The 18011-nt window shown below is 39.0% G+C and overlaps 1 protein-coding gene across 1 annotated transcript in view; it reads left to right on the forward strand.

Annotated features, from left to right (window-relative positions):
• SYNE1 (spectrin repeat containing nuclear envelope protein 1) overlaps positions 1-18011 on the forward strand; it is a gene marked incomplete at its 5' end in the record, with an annotated part of 439816 nt that overhangs the window by 217126 nt on the left and 204679 nt on the right. The window contains 10 exons of the mRNA XM_079147948.1: positions 206-515; positions 1599-1763; positions 3756-4112; positions 7722-7858; positions 8385-8562; positions 10729-10911; positions 13838-13981; positions 14305-14460; positions 15971-16135; positions 17480-17652. Coding sequence (XP_079004074.1) covers positions 206-515; positions 1599-1763; positions 3756-4112; positions 7722-7858; positions 8385-8562; positions 10729-10911; positions 13838-13981; positions 14305-14460; positions 15971-16135; positions 17480-17652 — 1968 coding nt within the window. The remainder of the gene's footprint in view (positions 1-205; positions 516-1598; positions 1764-3755; positions 4113-7721; positions 7859-8384; positions 8563-10728; positions 10912-13837; positions 13982-14304; positions 14461-15970; positions 16136-17479; positions 17653-18011) is intronic.

Genomic DNA, 18011 nt, shown 5'->3' on the forward strand with positions numbered 1-18011 from the left:
ATTTTAGTATGTATTTACTTGGTTTAAAGGAACTGTGCTCTGGGTTTGCTGGATCAGAGAAGCAGGTTTCTCTCTTGCTCAAAAATGACATTTTTATCACTGAGAGTAGTGTTCAAGCACTTTACATGGAGTAGTGACTTTGTGATTGGGTTTGTGTGGCATTATCAAAGTAATTCATTTTTCTGACATGTGGCATTAATCCTAGCACTCTGGAGACTGTGATTAGCCAATGGAATGAGTATCTAGAGAGGAAAAGCCAGTTGGAGCAGTGGATGGAATCAGTGGATCAAAAAGTAGAACAGCCCTTGCAGCTGCAGCCAGGGCTGAAAGAGAAATTCTCCCTGCTGGACCACTTCCAGTCCATCGTGTCTGAGGCAGAAGATCACGCCGGAGCGCTGCACCACCTGACTGCCAGGTCCAGGGAGCTCTACGAGAAGACACAGGATGAGTCTTTCAAGGAGGCAGCTCAAAAAGAGCTTAAGACACAGTTCCATGACATAACCACTGTGGCCAAGGTTAGTGCAAAGTTAGCCAGGAGTCAGCTTTACCACTCAGGTACAGGATAACTGTGTATTAAATTACTGGAGAATTGGCTGCTCTAAAACAGCTTGTCTATTTAGTGGCTAGATATAACCTGAGGATCATTTCTTACCTGCATCTATGAATGCCAGACCTTTTCTTCTTTCTACATTCTTGGGATTATGCTGTATTTTTTTGTTCTCCGTGTTGCTAGTCAAGTCATCTCCATTCTTTGTAAAGTTGAACATCAAAAGTCAGTGTTTAAAGTTCGTTTTTTCTGGGCACAGTGGCATACACCTGTAATCCTAGACCAGGAAGCTGAAGCAGGAGGATTACAAGTTTGAGGCCAGCCTCAAAAACTTAAAGAGACCTAAGCAACTTAGCAAGACCCTGTCTCAGAATAAAAGTTCAAAAGTATACAATCTCTTCCACTCTTTTGAATGCCAAAAGTATAAAGTTTTTTGAATTCATTCATTCATTTTGAATTCATTCATTCATTTCTGAATTCATTCATTCATTCATTTTTTAAATTCATTCATTCACTCATTCAGTTTTACAACTGAGCTACACTCAGAAAACCCTAAGTTTGAGTTACGACTTTGACACTTTTTGGACATGTGACTTTAGACATGCTACTTAACCTCTATAAGCTTGAGTGTCCTTTCCTATGCAATGGATTTAATGATATGTCCCCATCATAGGACTGTGTGATGATTCAGTGGGCAAATGCATTTAAAGAATACCATTTGCCAAGCTGACCTGAGTAGTGCTCCAATAATAAGAACAGGTATTATAATAATTGATTAAGTGGATTGCTAGGGGTATCGGCCAACATTTATTTATTAAACATAGATTCTTATGCTAAGCTACAAAAGAGAAGGGAGAATGGTTACTTCCTCAAAGCATTTCAGTTCAAGATTTGAGAGTTTTCTTTTTAAGATCGCAAACTCAGAAAATTTAGGAATAAGAATGAACTCTTCCAAGATACCTTAAGAAACATCTATCAGGCCTGCCATCTTATGTGATTTCATGTTTTTAATAACAATAACTGCTAAAGTGACCTTTTCCTTGTTTGCCAGGAAAAAATGAGGAAAGTGGAAGAGATTGTGAAAGACCATCTCATGTACTTGGATGCCGTCCAGGAATTCACCGATTGGCTCCACTCGGCAAAGGAAGAACTTCACCGGTGGTCAGACATGTCTGGGGACTCATCAGCAGCCCAGAAAAAATTATCAAAAATTAAGGTCAGAAAATGGATTGATAGCACACTACATTGTTCCTTGGTTTCTTGAGCGCAGACAGCATACTTGGGATAAGGATTTGGTATAAGATTCTGTTGTTGCAAGTGTCTCGGTTTTGGTTGCTGGTTTTTGCTTTATACCTCAGTCATTCTAAACACAGACAAGAATTTTTAAAAAGAATTCAAAAGACTTTACACTTGTGGCAATGTATAACAATATCCCTGTGTGTTTCTGTGTGCAAATGTGCTTATTTCTGTCCTATGAGAGTTACTCCAGCCTGTCCCTGGAGTAACCACTAGGAAGAGTAACTCAGAGGCATGATGTGTCCCAGATGAAGGCATGAATGCACGTGTGTGTACATGCAGATAATGCTCATGTATGTGCAGATAATGCTCATTATGTGTATGTGCAGAGAATGATTTTAAAGGACCCAATTACAACACAAGAAGATATACTTAAATCCATCCCCAAATGCTTTATTAATGTGGTGTCCTTATTTAAAATGTAGATGAGTACATTGGTGATTGTGAGTATTGAAATGACCCATTTTCTCACCAAAGAAAACTGGGATAATGCCATAGACTATTTTGGGGAAACTGCTTTTTGACAGTTGATACCTTCTGAACTCCAAATTTGAAATTGCTCACAAAGGCAAATTATTAAAAGTGTTTAAATCTATGTGTTAGACATAGCACTTTTTAAAAAGTTTTAATTGTCCTTTATTGAATCACTAATTACTATACACACTGATAAACAGGGATAGTGATAGTGTACAAAATCTCTCTGCCAAGAAAGGTCAAATATGTACATTAAATGCTGTTTGTAAGGACACATTTACACATGTATAAAAACATCTTTCATGTGATTGTGCTTTGAATTACTGCATAACTAAGTACTTCCAAATGATCTATGCTAAAATGTGGCCCTGCTACATGTAATTGTGAGAAGACAGATTTATTTCAAGCAAACTAAATTAAATGCAAACTATGCTATATTGTCTAAATAAGACATACTTTATACTTAATAATTTTTTGAAGCATGCATCATACTTAATATTGCAAATTTTCTTTGTTAATTACTACTTGATTTTCTCCTTGAAGATTTTGTCTCTAATTATTGTTTTCTTCTATTTAATCCAGGAATGAAATCATAATTTCATATTAATGGAAACCAAATTCTGGCTTTAGCAATAGATATGTAAACATATAAAAACTGAATGATTATTTAAACAACAAAAAAAATCTATTCAGAAAAATCTCAGAAGGAAATGCCACTATTTATATATTTAACAATGCATACTTTAATTTCATTGTTTTGTCCTTTAGAGTATTCATGCCTGAAGATTGAAAACTGTATCTAGATAGTTATATTTCTATTGAGATTCTTTTCAAGGTGAAAATGACAGCAATAAATGATCCCAATCCAGAGGTCACTTAAAACTTCCGATTAAGCCAGCCTGTGAATTTTTCATTTTAGTTTCTGTGAAATGTTTGCTGAAGGTCCTGAAGTATTTGCAGTTGAGTGGGGCTCATTGTTTTGTTGTGACGGGTCAGCTTGATTCCTGGCACAACAGCAATGTGATTTAAGCCCCCAACTTTGGAAGAAGATGGGAATGGAATAGAGCAGAACACAGTTCTGCCACCCTCTTCGTCCACTTAGGGGAAGTGTGGATTCATGTGTGAATGTACCACGCATGGGCAGATATTTAAATCACTGACATTTCCACCTACTTCAACAATGCCTGAGTTCAGGGTGCCTGTTGAGTCTGTTTCCGGATGGTGCGGCTTCCTGGCTTATTCTGCCAGAAGCTGGTCCCTCTCAGTGCTCACTCCCTGCTGTTGTAACTTGGGAACGGTGTGCATGTGTTGATTCTGGTCCCGCACACGCTCGCTCAAACTTTCTAGCAGGACAGAGTCCCCCTCTGCACACATTTGAAAACTTGCAGCCCAAGTGACTCAGAGCCTCCTTGGTTTCCATGGCGATATTCCATTACAGGAGCTGATAGATTCCAGAGAGATTGGTGCAGGCCGCCTGAGCAGAGTGGAGTCTCTGGCCCCTGAAGTGAAACAGAACACAGCTGCCAGTGGGTGTGAGCTCATACAGACGGAGATGCAGGCCCTGCGCGCTGACTGGAAGCAGTGGGAAGACAGTGCTCTCCAAACCCGGAGCAGCTTGGAGAACCTGGTCAGTCAAATGGCCCTGTCGGAGCAGGAGTTCTCAGGCCAGGTGGCTCAGCTGGAGCAGGCCCTGGAGCAGTTCAGTGCCCTTCTGAAAACCTGGGCTCAGCAGTTAGCCCTCCTGGAAGGCAAGAACACGGACAAGGAGATAGTGGAATGCTGGCACCAGGGACAAGTAAGTTGGCTTGCTGTTCTCCATTGGTGGTTAATGTAAAATATATATACATACATAGATAGATAGATAGATTATTTTTTTGGCTCTTATGATTGCTAAAAGAGAAAAAAATGTTCCCACTAACCAAAACCATGCAACATTCAGACTTGGAAGAAGTGTTTATCTAAATAAAATTGCCAAGTCTGATCTTTTTCCTTTTCTCGCAAATCAAACTTTGGTAAAAATCAACAAGTGGGGGAGAAGAAGCCATCATTTCCTGTAGAAAACATCCAAACTAATGGAGACATTTTACTTCCCGGCGTATGGTGTAAGAGCGTGTAATCCTGTATACAGACACGCAGTCTGAAAAATGGCCTGTGGGCAGAGGCATAAATAGACAAGAGTCATAGCTGTTTTCTTGCCAGTTAACTATTGCAAACAACTAAACGATTGAGTTTATAGCTTTGAAAGACACATTTAGTAGTCTACTAAAGCACAACTAATAGTTTTGACCCTGATTAGCTCTCCTCTGTGTGGTTTTGACAGCTGTATTTAAAATTAGCCCGTTAACACACATTAACTCCACTCTTCTGTCAGGTTCACGGGTTGCCTTCCTGTTTTTCTTTTTCTTTTTTTTAACTAATGGCAGCTCTTTCAAAATGTGAGAAAGAGAAGCAGGAAAGGAGTACAGAAGAATGGGAAGCAGTTTAAAAATCCTCTCCTTTTCTGTTTCCGTTCAGTCCTGTCTTTAAAAGCCTCTTCAATATTTGCAGTTTTATAATGCTCTGAATCATGGCTGGCCTTAAAAGGAAGTTTAGTGAAGTAAACTTCTCTGCTTCTATTTATGTTTCAATCATTTGAAAATAGCTCCGACGAGTAAGAAAGTCATGTTGTATATTTCCAGCACTGTCTTGTTTTAAATCAAGTGAGCAAATAAAACTAACCAGAAAATAAAGCTTTATAATCATGTCTTTATGCTAGTTCATTTCTAATGTTTCCAAGTGTTATGATTTTGTTTTTTGTTTTGTCTTGGATGTCTATTTTGACCTTTAGGTTTATGCAACAGAATGAAGTGTAGTAATCCATTCAGTAGAACCAGGAAAAAGAAGTTGTAATTCCTCCACGTGATCACTTATACTGTTTTGATTCCTTTTTGTGTCCCTTTGTTTCCATTCTTGTTCCAGTTATTATTATTTATTACACTGATACTATTACTGGGAAAATAGAAGAGAGATATGAAATATATGTGATAATGCAGTAGTAATGTGGGTTTTCAGTTTTAATAACAAAGATGACAGCCCTCTGCTTAGGTCTGTGTCTACATTTGACTCCAGAGCTAATGTTTTTGAGGACAATGGTACATTGACCCTCAAATATTAATATTTTATTTCTAATAATAACATTGTATTAAAAAGTGGAAATAATATTTGATTACAATGAATGTATAGGAAAATGTTTGTAAAACAGTAGATTTTCTAGGTTTCTTATGCCCTTGTTTTGCTGTGTGGTCTCATTATTGTTGACAAAGACAATAATCATCCTAAACTTGAAGTATTAAGTAGTGGTATTCAAGAAACCCTTTAAAACATAAAAAAATAGATATCAATAAAATATATAATACAATGTTGCAAAAAAATCCTGTTGATTGTGTTTGCAGAACTCATTTAAAAATCTCTTGGTTTGCTAGTGTTGAAAATATAACATTTTCTTTAGCTGAATAAAGAGGAAAGGCAATCTGGAATTTGTCGAATCAGAAGTGTATAATGTGATGCAGTATTTATATAATGAAAGGTTGTACTGGAATATTTAAAATTAGGATGAAATCATGGGAATTTTTTAAATGTAAAGTTTTAATTGAAAGGTGATCACTTTACTGTCACCCAATATATAAGTGACTGACTTGAATCTCAGTGTTCTTGCTTTCTTTGGTAGGTAGTAATTTTCTTTAGGTTTTACGATCTTCTCCCTTAAATAAAATGTGCACTAGGAGTATTAAATAGTAGTTCCTGGGTTAGCATTTAGAGTTAACGAGAGGAACTGGTCACTTTGGTGAATTTTGTAAATGAAAATGTTTTAAAGACTTTAGTCCAGACACTGAGCTAAATAAAGAGTGGCCAAACCAAGAGAACCCCATCCTTGCTCTCACGTCCGCAGTTCTGGTGAAAAGACACACAAGTACAAAATCAGTGGGGACCCTCCTTGTAACAGGTGCCCATGAGGTGCTGTGTGTCCTCAGGGGAGAAACCCCGGGAGGCAAGAGGAGTACAGAGCATCTGTGAGGAGCTAGTATTTGAGCTGAATCTGGAACCCGAGTATGACTTGACTAGATAGAAAAGTGGAGACCAGACCAAGACGCAGACTTGTCCCAGGAGGCAGCAAGATATGGGCAAGGAAACCAGAGAATGGGAACGCAGTTAGGAGAATATCGGGCCGTTCCACAAGGAAATGATGAAGATGTAAAAGGAGTGAGTGATCAATGGGGCTAAGATGCCACCAGAGCATGGCTGGCCTGGAGTGAGAGGGGACACGCATGAGAGAGGCCAAGAAGATGCTGAGGCTTCTCCTGCACACCAGCTGGAAAAGAGTGGTGCCATTTGCCAGGATGAGGCTGCAGCCCAGACCTGCACTGTTGATGAGGGATGCGATTTCTCTATGTATCTGGGCCATCTCAATAAATATCTTTGTATAAAAATATCATCTGGGCCATCTCAAATAATGTCTCCAAGGATCTTAAGAGTAACAGCAATGCTATTTGAGTCATTACTCATCTGTTTGTCCCCTTCTCCTTAACTTATTTTAGTTTTTCCTTTTTCATATGGTGTTCCCCTTAGTCTCATTTAAATATCCAGGAATCATTTTCCCACTAATTTTGCTAATTAGGCATTTATCAGCATGCCAGGAATTGTGATAAGTATTTGACACTCACGAGCTTATTTACTCCTGTGACAGCCCTATAAGAGGAATGTTCTCATTGCAAAGCAGCTTCTGTTGCCAGGTGACCATGGCTTTGATTTCAGAGATGTATGTGTCAAGCCCTGAGACTTTATTTTGGATTAAGTATACACAGTACTGTGATTATCCATGTGTGCTCTCATAAATTCAATTATGAGCTCTTCAAGAACAGGCTCATACCTTTATTCATGGAGGAAGGGCACCCCAGAATCTAGCAAAATGCTTGACACATAGCAGACTCTAAGAATGAAACTATGAGAGGGATGAACTGCTAGTTTAATTGGACCTCTGGATTATAAGGAATTCTTCATGTCGGAGTTAACTGTACTACATAAAATCATTTGCTATATATATTGCTAATCTAAAATAAGTGTTGCTTTCTTCAAAATGATCTTTCTTTGCCTTTAAACAATATGCGCATCTCCTGGTCAGACCATTTTTAATAATGTAGGATATTTTTTTCTTTTTCTTATCTCAATTTGAGTCATTTGACCACTTAATCTTTAAGTACATTTAATGCTGGAGTATCTATCCATGGCTAGAAAAGAATGCAGATTAGCAAAGTGCTATTTTATGCTGAATTTACTATATTATTTTGTTCCTCACTAATAGTTTATATTATAATTTATGCATGCATAATATTAGGAAATTACCTAATTTAAATGCTTGTTCTTTTAGGAAATCCTAGATGCTCTTCAAAAAGCAGAGCCTACAACTGAGGATCTCAAGTCTCAGCTGAATGAACTTTGTCGATTTTCCAGAGACCTGAGTACATACAGTGGGAAAGTTTCTGGCTTAATTAAAGAGTATAACTGGTGAGCAAGAACCTTCCAGGTGTTCACAATTTTTTGTTTTTCTTTTCTCTAATGTCTCTCTCTGTTGCCTGGACTGGTCTTGAATTCCTAGCTCTCAAGAGACCCTCCTGCCTTAGCCTCAGAAGTAGGTTGGACAAGAGGCACAGCCTCCATTCCCAACTTCAAAATATTTTTATACAATGTTAGAGCTAAACTGAGCATGGTGGGACATTCTTGTTAGTCCCAGCTATGACATTCCAACTAAGGTGGAAAATCACATGAGCTCATGAGTTTAAGACCAGCCTGGACATCATAATGAGACCCCATCTCAAAAAGGAAAAACAAAACAAAACAAAAACAGAAAGAAAAAGTTATACCAAGTAGAAGCTATAGCTTTTTATATTTTAAGTGTGATTTCAATAATAATTTCAGTTAAGCATTGAATACATTACTGAAAGAAATAAATGTAAGAATGCTTAATTCTATCAAATATTTTAATTAATTTTATCATTTTCCCTTTCATTCAATTTTCAAATCACTGTTTCAGTCTTTGTTTGCAAGCATCGAAGGGCTGCCAGAATAAAGAACAGATTTTACAACAAAGATTTAGAAAAGCCTTCAGGGATTTCCAGCAGTGGTTGGTGAATGCAAAGATAACTACCGCCAAATGTTTTGATATACCTCAGAATATTAGTGAAGTGACAACAAGTCTTCAGAAAATACAGGTAAGAATCTATCAGTTAATTCTAATGGTAGTGGTGAATTAGATTAGAAGGTGCCTTGCATATGAAAGTATTGCTTCAGGAAATCAAATTTCGAACAAATGCCTCCCTTGAAACAATGGAAAATAAACTAGCCCATTTGTTTGCATAAATGCATGCTATTTTATGCATTAATGAGGTTTTAGGAAATAATCAAAGCTCTTTTATGCAATGAGTACTGAGCCTGCACATTCCAAGTGGATTTAATTGTCACTCTGACCACATTAGGTAAGGTGAAGTTCTTATTTCCATTATACAAATAGGGGGAAAAAGTTTTAATGAAGTCAGAACTGATGTGTGAAACAGCAAGAATTATAGCTGGATTTTACATTTGCTTGGGTTTGGATTTTTTTCATTTTTTTTTTTTTTTCTAGTCTTCCTTTCATCTAACTTCAACTTGGTGGTGCCATCTCACACTCCACCTTCAACCCCAACATTTTTAGACACAGTTAGTAACATTGTCTTTCATACTTGTATGTGTCTGATATTTCTGTATACAGTCTTGTTTGTATACAGAATTGCTTATGAAATTTGAGCTTTTTTCAGAGGGAATATGTACATAGAAAATCATGTGTAAATGCCCATTCATGAAGTTTCTTTGATGGAAGCAATCTCTGAAATTGTACTGTCCATATCCATTTGACTTTCTAAAATTCTTTGTTCATGATATAATGGGATAATTCTTGCTTTGAAAATTTTCTCCACTGAAAATTCTTCCATTTTTGCTCCAGGCTAGAGAGTAGAACTTTTGAGCTTCAATTACCAACTTGTATGTGTTGGAGAAACTTCTCTGACCCAGTTCCTTGTATGAGGGTAGTATGTCCATTAAAACAGCTTCCTGGTAAGGTTTTGTATTAGTACATTTTTCATGACTATAATGATATTCCTGAGGTCAGCTACTATGTAAAGAGAAGAGGTTTATTTTGCTCACAGTTCTGAAGGTTCGTGGTCATGGCAGTGGTGTCAGCTCATCTCTGAAGATCTCATGGCAATGGCACCACAATGGCAGGAGCACACGCAAGAGCAAGAGACCTCATCATCAGACAGGGAACCAAAGAAAGTAGGAAGAGGCCAGTCTTGTTCCTTTGGAGGAAGCCGCTTCTGAGAACTAACTCAGGGTCCCAGGAGAACAAACTTAATTTCCCCAATGCCTGTCCTCCGGGACCTAAGACCTCACAATAAGCTCTACCTCCAAACATTGCCACATCAAGACTCAAGCTTCCAACACAGGATCCGTGGGAGACAAACTACATCCAAACTATAGCAAGTTTCTTTTATCAAAATCCACAATATGAAACATTCATGCTTCTCTTTGTTTCTAGACTAAATACCTTGAGCTTATACTTCCCAGGTCTTTTCCATTGCATAAAATATTACGCAATATTGTCACCTGAAAATATCAATGACCATTTACTGTGTCATGTAGAATTTTGCTTATTGAGGGCAAGAGCCCTCCTTGGATCCAGCCAGATGATGGGAAAAGTACATGCTGTGGCTGCACTTTTGAATTATTCTTTGGTGTTATGCCATTGACTTGTCCTTCATAAAGAGAACCCTATCAATTATTCTGCTGTTCTCTTCTAATAAACTACTAATAATGGTGCCATTTACTCCAAGTAACAGCATTTACTTCATTAAGATTCCCCAAGGAAATTCATATGTTGTTTCTTTCTAGAAACAGCTGTGCTTCTGCTGAGCAGATGGTTTCGTTGTATTGCATGGGCCCTGTGGGTCCAGTCATGTACCTGATTGTGTTTACTCTTGCTTTGGAAGCTAGGATGCTCAGAGTCAAAGTCATAACCAACCTCCACCAATTATACAGAACCACATGGCATTATTTTGTAAACTAAACTTAGCCAGAATGATTTTACAACTCTATGTTCTCCTGGTCCTCATTTCCTCTCTCACTTATTTTTATTTAATAGTTTATAGTTCATAAGATAGCTCACAACCTTTTTGGATTAAGCCAGAATTTATATTAATAGATAAAATACTTTACCACTTGACTATTAAAGGAAGACCTGGGTCACTTAATGCATGCAATTAGCTTATTTCTTCTCTTTGCATTAAGAAATACATGGGAAAATTTAAAGAAGTTTAAAGTATAATGTATTTTGGTTTTCTTTTTAGGAGTTTTTGTCAGAAAGTGAAAATGGGCAGCATAAGCTGCACACAATGCTGTCAAAGGGAGAGCTTCTGAGTTCTCTACTGGCCAAAGAGAAAGCGAAGAGTGTCCAGGCCAAGGTCGAAACTGCAAAAGAAGACTGGAGGAACTTTCATTCAAACCTACACCAAAAGGAATCTGCTCTGGAGGTGCGATATGGTCAACCACAGAGACGTGTCTGTTATCAGTTAAAACATAGTTTTGTTATGTCCGAGGACCTTGTTAATGATGTCACCCTCTTTGAATATCACTGGACAACTGAATAGCTGTAAAATAGCTCAGTGCTGAAAACGAGAGCAGCCCTGAGCAATGAGGTGCTTCTTGCATGGTAGCGCGTCTCACCACAATCTTGCCCAAGCAAGTTTGTTAAATGTTCACAAGGGAACACTTAAGCACAGCACTTCATCTTCTATTTGAAGTACCTCAAGTTTGGGAGCTATTCCAGGAGAATGAACAAAAATATCCCTTTATGGCTATAAAATGTTATCTGTGAGAGTGCGTAACTTATGCAAATATCAGGTAGTAGGTTTTTAGGAATTAAGTGCACAGAGAGACAAAGTTGATACAATTTCATTTTCTCCAGAGTCCATTTATGACAAGCACAAGCTTATCACTGCCACAGTGCAATGGTTTTTGTCTTCTGAGATCATCAATTTTGTGTATCAACTCTTCTCTTGAGGAAAATGTAGAGACATGGAGAGGAGAGCATGTTTTCCTCTTAAAACAACACTTCCTAGAAAAAGAGATCCTGAATTTGATTATGACCATAATTAATGTGGGGTTGGGAAAGATAATGATAGATAACTACTATTCAGGGAGAGAAAATAAGTATTTCCTCAGTTCTCTCCTAACCTAAGAACTCAATGCTAATAGGTGCCTTTCATCCATTGCAGGCCTCATTCATTTACTAGGGTGGCAGCTGTTGTCAGTTTCTGGAAATTTACCACTAACCTTATAGGAATCATTAGTGCAATGTGGCGATAGCAAAAAAAAAAAAAATTATCTTGTTCAAGAGATGCCCGAGAGAAGGGGAATAGGTGAGGAAGGGCCTGTTTCCTTACTCTGCCCTCTCTTCATGATGGGTATAGCTCTTTGATTTGGTCCATGCCTTCCTTCCTCCCTCCCTCCCTTCCATCCTATTAGGAATAGATTTATAAAAATGCCCATTATGAGCCAGGCACAGTGCGGCTAAGAGGGCCCATCTGCTGCCTTGCCTCAGAGAGTTCACTCTCTGGAAAAGAAACCATCCGCAAAGAGATGTTCGTAATATAATATGGGCACATTCAGGAGTAGAAGTCACTTCCAGATGGACGCCACTGAATCTATTTACAGAAGTCAAGGAAGCTTTCCAGAGAGGTGACATTTAAACTGAATACTGATGGTCAAGCCTTCTTTGAATTTGCCACAGTGGGCATGGATTCCACAAAGAAGAAATGCACAGGACCCAAGTGTCATGAAGGCCAACCATGAATGTGGGAATGGTGATATGACAGCAAAGATAAAACTAGCAACAAAAATTAGGGCCAGATAGTGGAATTTCTTCTATACTAAGCAGTTTGACCTTGACTCTTGACCAGTTCCTTGTCAGAGGCCAGCCACGGTTTTCTTAAGGATGGAACCTAATGTGTGCTCTTGTAGGGCATCAGAAGAAAGTTAATTCATTTCATACTTTAGGGCACCAGGACTTAATTCACTCCTAGAACCTGGTTGAGAAAGGCTAAGTGAACAATCTACAGGTGTTTAAGCTGTAGATAAATATGTTAACTCACTAAGTACAGCATGAAGCAGAATGGGGAAGAGCCAGTAGCTGGAAGACCCAAGAAAGCTTTCCATAATGGTCCAGATGCAATGACCAGGGACCAAACTAAGGAAGTAATAGTGGGATGGAAAATTCATCTCCAAGGTAAAACCCACCAGGATTTGGTGGTTAATTATACAGGGAGCATATGGAGGAAGCAGAAGTTAAGTTTGGGTCCTCAGTTTCTAGAATGGCAGGAATGATGATCCCATTAACTGAAACATGCATGTGGAGAGGAAATCATTCATTCAATTTTAGTGCACCTTAAATTTGGTGTGCCTGCAAGACATTCAGCCGTTGATGTCTTAACTTCCCAAAGCATTCCCATAGCTAGCCCATCTCCCTCAGAGGCGAGTATAAAGACACCACTGTCGCCTCACAGTATATATCCCAGGCTGGATAGAGATGGGGCCTTGGGAATTCTTCCACAGGCTCTGTTAGTCTGTACCATTTAGATTTTTCAGCTAACCTTTGTGAATTTGCGCTTTGACAAAACTACCTCAAAGTGCTGACTTAATTTTGAAATCTTAAGTTGTTTCACATAGTAATATAAACAATATTAAAATTCACATCAATCTAGCACTTTATAGGTAACAGACAGTGGATATAAACACCTTTGCTAAAGTGAAATGTTAGCATAATAACATGCTATTAACTTTTTGAACTAATAGTTTCCTCACAGATTCCCTGCAAGTATTTACAATATTCTTATATAATAAGCACACAACACTATTTGGTATTTATCTCTTTTGAAATCAGAATAAATTTTATTGAGAACATAATAAACATGTAAACTAGATAGATAGATATATTGATTGATTGACTGATTGATTGATATTTCTACACAGTATAGTGGTGTGTCCTGGAAAGTGTGAGGCAGAGATTCTCCCTTCCCAGGATTCGTAAGCTAGGCATGGAGACCAGACATGCCTGCAGCAGATGAAAATCACAGCGCAGCCAGTCTGTGATAAAAATCTATAGCCACAGGCATAAAAACAAATGCCTAGAAGTGAGAAGGTGGTGTGCTCTCTTGGGTGCTCGGGAAAGTTAGGAAACACATATTTGAAGCAGTAGAACTATAAAAAAGTTCTTCAGGGATGTTCAGAAATTATATTGGTTGTCAAGTGAAGGATGAAATGTCCCAGACATTGGGAAGAAGAAAACGTGGGGAGAGGATGCAGGGCCGGGTTGAAGTAGGCTTTGAATGCAAATGCAGAACATGGTGCTTGATTCTTGTTTGTTTTGTTTGCTTTGCCCTTGATACCATGACCCTGTAGAATCTAAAGATCCAAATGAAGGACTTTGAAGTAAGTGCAGAGCCTGTACAGAACTGGCTGAGTAAGACTGAGAAGCTGGTCCAGGAAAGCAGCAACCGCCTTTACGACCTGCCGGCCAAGAGGAGAGAGCAGCAGAAGCTCCAGGTGATAAGGCCCAGACCCGGAGCACATCCTGTCCTTTCCTCTGTCCACTAGGCCTGCATGCTGGGCACTCTGCAGTTGGACTCTGCCACCTTGGGATGTAGTCCGTCCCTTCTCTTTTTCTGACAGGTGTTGTGCTTCTTTCCTTTGAGGTTGAGTTGTTTCCTTCCCCCATGGTGCTGGATTGTAGCTTGGAGATGACAAAGCCTTCAGGGGATGCCGATCGCTTGCCAGTGTTTATTTCCATGTTCTGTGGTCCAGAGCTCCGTCCGCCATGTGCTTTTTTCCCCCCAGCCTCTGAATGGTAACTCGCTTGTGCTTTTCAGTCTGTCCTTGAGGAAATTCACTGCTACGAGCCTCAGCTCAACAGGCTGAAAGAGAAAGCTCAGCAGCTGTGGGAAGGACAAGCTGCCAGCAGGAGCTTTATGCACAGAGTGTCGCAGCTGTCTTCTCAGTATCTAGCGCTAAGCAATTTAACCAAGGTAATGCCTGCCATGTGCTGTGTGTGAGAGCTATCCCCATGTCGATGTTGCAGAGTTGGAGATGTGCAGGGCGTCCATCCCGACCTGCCCAAGGGTGTCCCCGGGTCAGCAGTCAGACATTCGAGAGCCATCTCCCCGGGCTTGCCATTCAAGCGCATCACCTCTGCTGGTGCCTCTTAGTGTGGTTCTCTGAAAATATCAAGGGAGGTTTCAAAGAGTGAAAGACTTCTGATCTCTCTGATTGCCCCAATTGCTTCTTTTATTCCTGAAATGATACATTCCTCAGAGCTTTGATTTTGAAGACTCAATACATACACATAAGGCACAACTCCAAGTTTTTGTTCCAAAACATCTTGAATTAAATTCCATTAGCAAAACATGGACTCAAAGCAGTTTAAATTTTATCAGACTAAATATAATAAGTTTGGAATAAATTTTTGTTTGCCTAAATTTCATATATTCATTATATAGTAGTCAAGGATGTATAAATTGAAAGTTTCAGTTCAGATTCTAAAGCAAAGTTCAGAATTGCCAGTGATTTACTGAATTGATTAAATAGCTTAGAAAAAAGGTAAATGAGATCCCCTAGGACATGATTGACAGCTGTCAACTAGCATGACGCAGACCCATTCAAATGTATGGTGCAAGCCTGCTTTGGCCTCACCTATTCTACAGTGAAATAATTTGGGTCTTCAGTGAAATATCACTGAAATAGACACACTAATATAGGACTTGAAATATTCTATATTTGCACTCATGTTTACACTCTTAATAAGTCCCTTTTTATTTTTGTAAGAATCTGGCATATGTATAAACTTAAAATGAATGATGAACAACTTTTATTAATTTGTATTTACTTAGATACTAAAAAGTAATAACTATCTGCTTTAAGAACTCCACCCTAGTCTTATAAAGTCCTCACTATGTAGGGTGTAACTTGTAATTAAACAAAACCACATGGATGGTCTCAACTTTTTAATTTAGGGCTATTTATTGCACCTTATATAATATATTGAAATATTACACTGCACTCTGTAAATATGTGCAATTATTATGAATCAATTAAAATATATTTTACTGTATGTATAATTTAGTAATGCAAAACCTCAGGTGGTTATTTTTAAAAACTCTGACAGCAGTGGATGTCAATGGGAGTTGGTGGTATCAGTTGAGCCAAATATGATAAATGAAAGCTGAAAACTACCAGAACAAGGTATTAGGAAGAAATTCCATCAATTATAAAAAGGATTACAAATGCCACAAAGTAGTTAAAGAGTAGCAAATTGTGATTTTTCTGCTTTTTCACCCAGTTATTCTAATATTTTTACCACTTAGAAAGATATTCCACCTATCTCATGGGAGGAATCCAGACCTGCATCTTATCCATGAAGTTAGTGAAGCTGTGACTGAATACAGTCATTCCAATAAACCCTTAGCTTTGCAATGTGAGCAGTTTGGACTGTGAAGTCCAGAGAGTGGAGAATGAAAAACCCATTTCTGTCTTTCCCAGGAGAAAGTGTCAAGGTTAGACCGAATTGTTGCAGAGCACAATCAGTTCTCCCTCGGGGTGAAAGAACTGCAGGACTGGATGACAGATGCGGTTCACATGCTGGATTCTTACTGCCACCCGACATCCGACAAAAGTGTGCTGGACAGCAGGATGCTCAAGCTTGAGGTGGGCATCTTTAGAGACCTCTTAACTTGCAGAATTTATTTTTCTCATAATTTCTCAAGTTTCTGTCTATCTGGTCTCATTATATTGCACTGTGTCTACAAGAAATCTCAGAATGCTTTGTGGGTGCAATGCTGCTTGTTTATTATGATCATGCCTAAGCATTTACAAATCATTTGCCCCCAGGCATATTTGCCTATAAATGCTTTCCAAAACACAAATTAAAACCTAATGTGGTTGCCTGCTTGATAGTCCATTAAGAGCTAGTTTAAAATTGCATATTTCAATGGAACATTTTAGAGGGTAAAACATCATTGTCCATATATTTCAACTCACTTGCCTGCCTGTGTCATTTAGTGGATTCTTCTCCCCTCCTGTGGTAGCGTTTGTGATGAAAACAATAAATCTTCCTTCATTCATATTGGTATCTCTCATTCATATCCCCTGGGTGCCTTGCAGGAGACTGGCAGTATGTCTTGACACCATGGTATCAGGGGTGAATGAGATGTGGCCTTTGTCCTCAAGAATTTCACTATCTGAGGCTGAGGTTGAAATACAGGACACAATAACAGATGGGGATGTGTGTATGGGTGTTATGGACACTCAGGAGTGGACTATGCAAGAGGGATAGGGCTGAGAGTTGGAGCAGGTTTCTTAGAAAGTCTGGTTCCTAACTCAGGTTTTTAAGAATGATGCAGGGAGTTATCCTGGCAAAGGCGACTGAATGGAGATTTGAGAACAGTACGAGGGAGGCAGAAATATGAGCAAAAGAAAAAGCCAGCATAACAGAAAAGAGGTTGGTAGCAGTCCCTTCTTGCTGCAGCAGGCTCAGGGAACATGAGAGGCTGAACCAAGACTGGACAAGGTGTCAAAATCCAGACAAACAGGAAAGAAGAAGCTTTGCCTTTGGGTGATGCTATCAGTTTTACAACTTTGAATTAAAACTTCCTTCTCATATGAAAAAGAATATGAAGAACTTGGAACACAGAATCTGTTTCTATAGAAGGTGTGCCACTTCATCAACTTTTATAACCTCTGCCTCTGGTGACCTTTGGGAGTTCATGGATTCTACCAAAATATCTATTTCCCCTTGTTAAACTAGGAACATAAAATGTCAGTGGAGGGAAGGGATCATTCAGAAAAAACTCAAGACCTGCAGTGCCCAGGCCACTTAGAGACCACCAGGTGCGTGGAGGCTAGCTCCTGGCACTCACCAGCAAGCGACTTCCTTTGGGAGCTGCACGGCACAGTTGCATGTTATTCTGCCCTCTTCAGGAGTTCAGAAATATTTGAAGCGTTGCATGTTTAACATGCAGATGACAAAGGGATTCTATATTGTTTCTACAGGCTCTGCTCTCAGTGAAGCAGGAAAAAGAGATTCAGATGAAAATGATAGTGACCAGGGGCGAATATGTTCTGCAGAATACCTCTCCAGAAGGCATTCCTACTATCCAACAGCAGCTGCAGGCTGTGAAGGACAGCTGGGCTGCCCTCTTGTCTGCAGCCATCCACTGTAAAAGGTAGGTAAAGCGACGGCCGAGCACTGGCAAGCCTTACTGAAGGATCAGCTTCATGCTTCAATAACAGGCATTATGGCTTCCTCCATCCTTCCTCTCTTCCCCCACCACCTCTCTTTCTCTTATTTTATTTATTTATTTATTTATTTTTTAAAATTTATTTTTATTGTAAACAAATGGGATACATGTTTTTCAGTTTGTACATGGAGTAACAGCATACCATTTGCATATTCATATATTTACATAGAGTAATGATGTTTGATTCATTCTGTTATTTTTTTCTTCCCCCACCCCTCCCACCTCTCTTTTCCCTCTATACAGTCCTTCCTTCCTCCATTCTTGTCCCCCTCCCCCCCCCCAAT

This window comes from Sciurus vulgaris, assembly GCF_902686455.1.
Source record: "Sciurus vulgaris genome assembly, chromosome: 7".
Taxonomy (NCBI): Eukaryota; Metazoa; Chordata; class Mammalia; order Rodentia; family Sciuridae; genus Sciurus; species Sciurus vulgaris.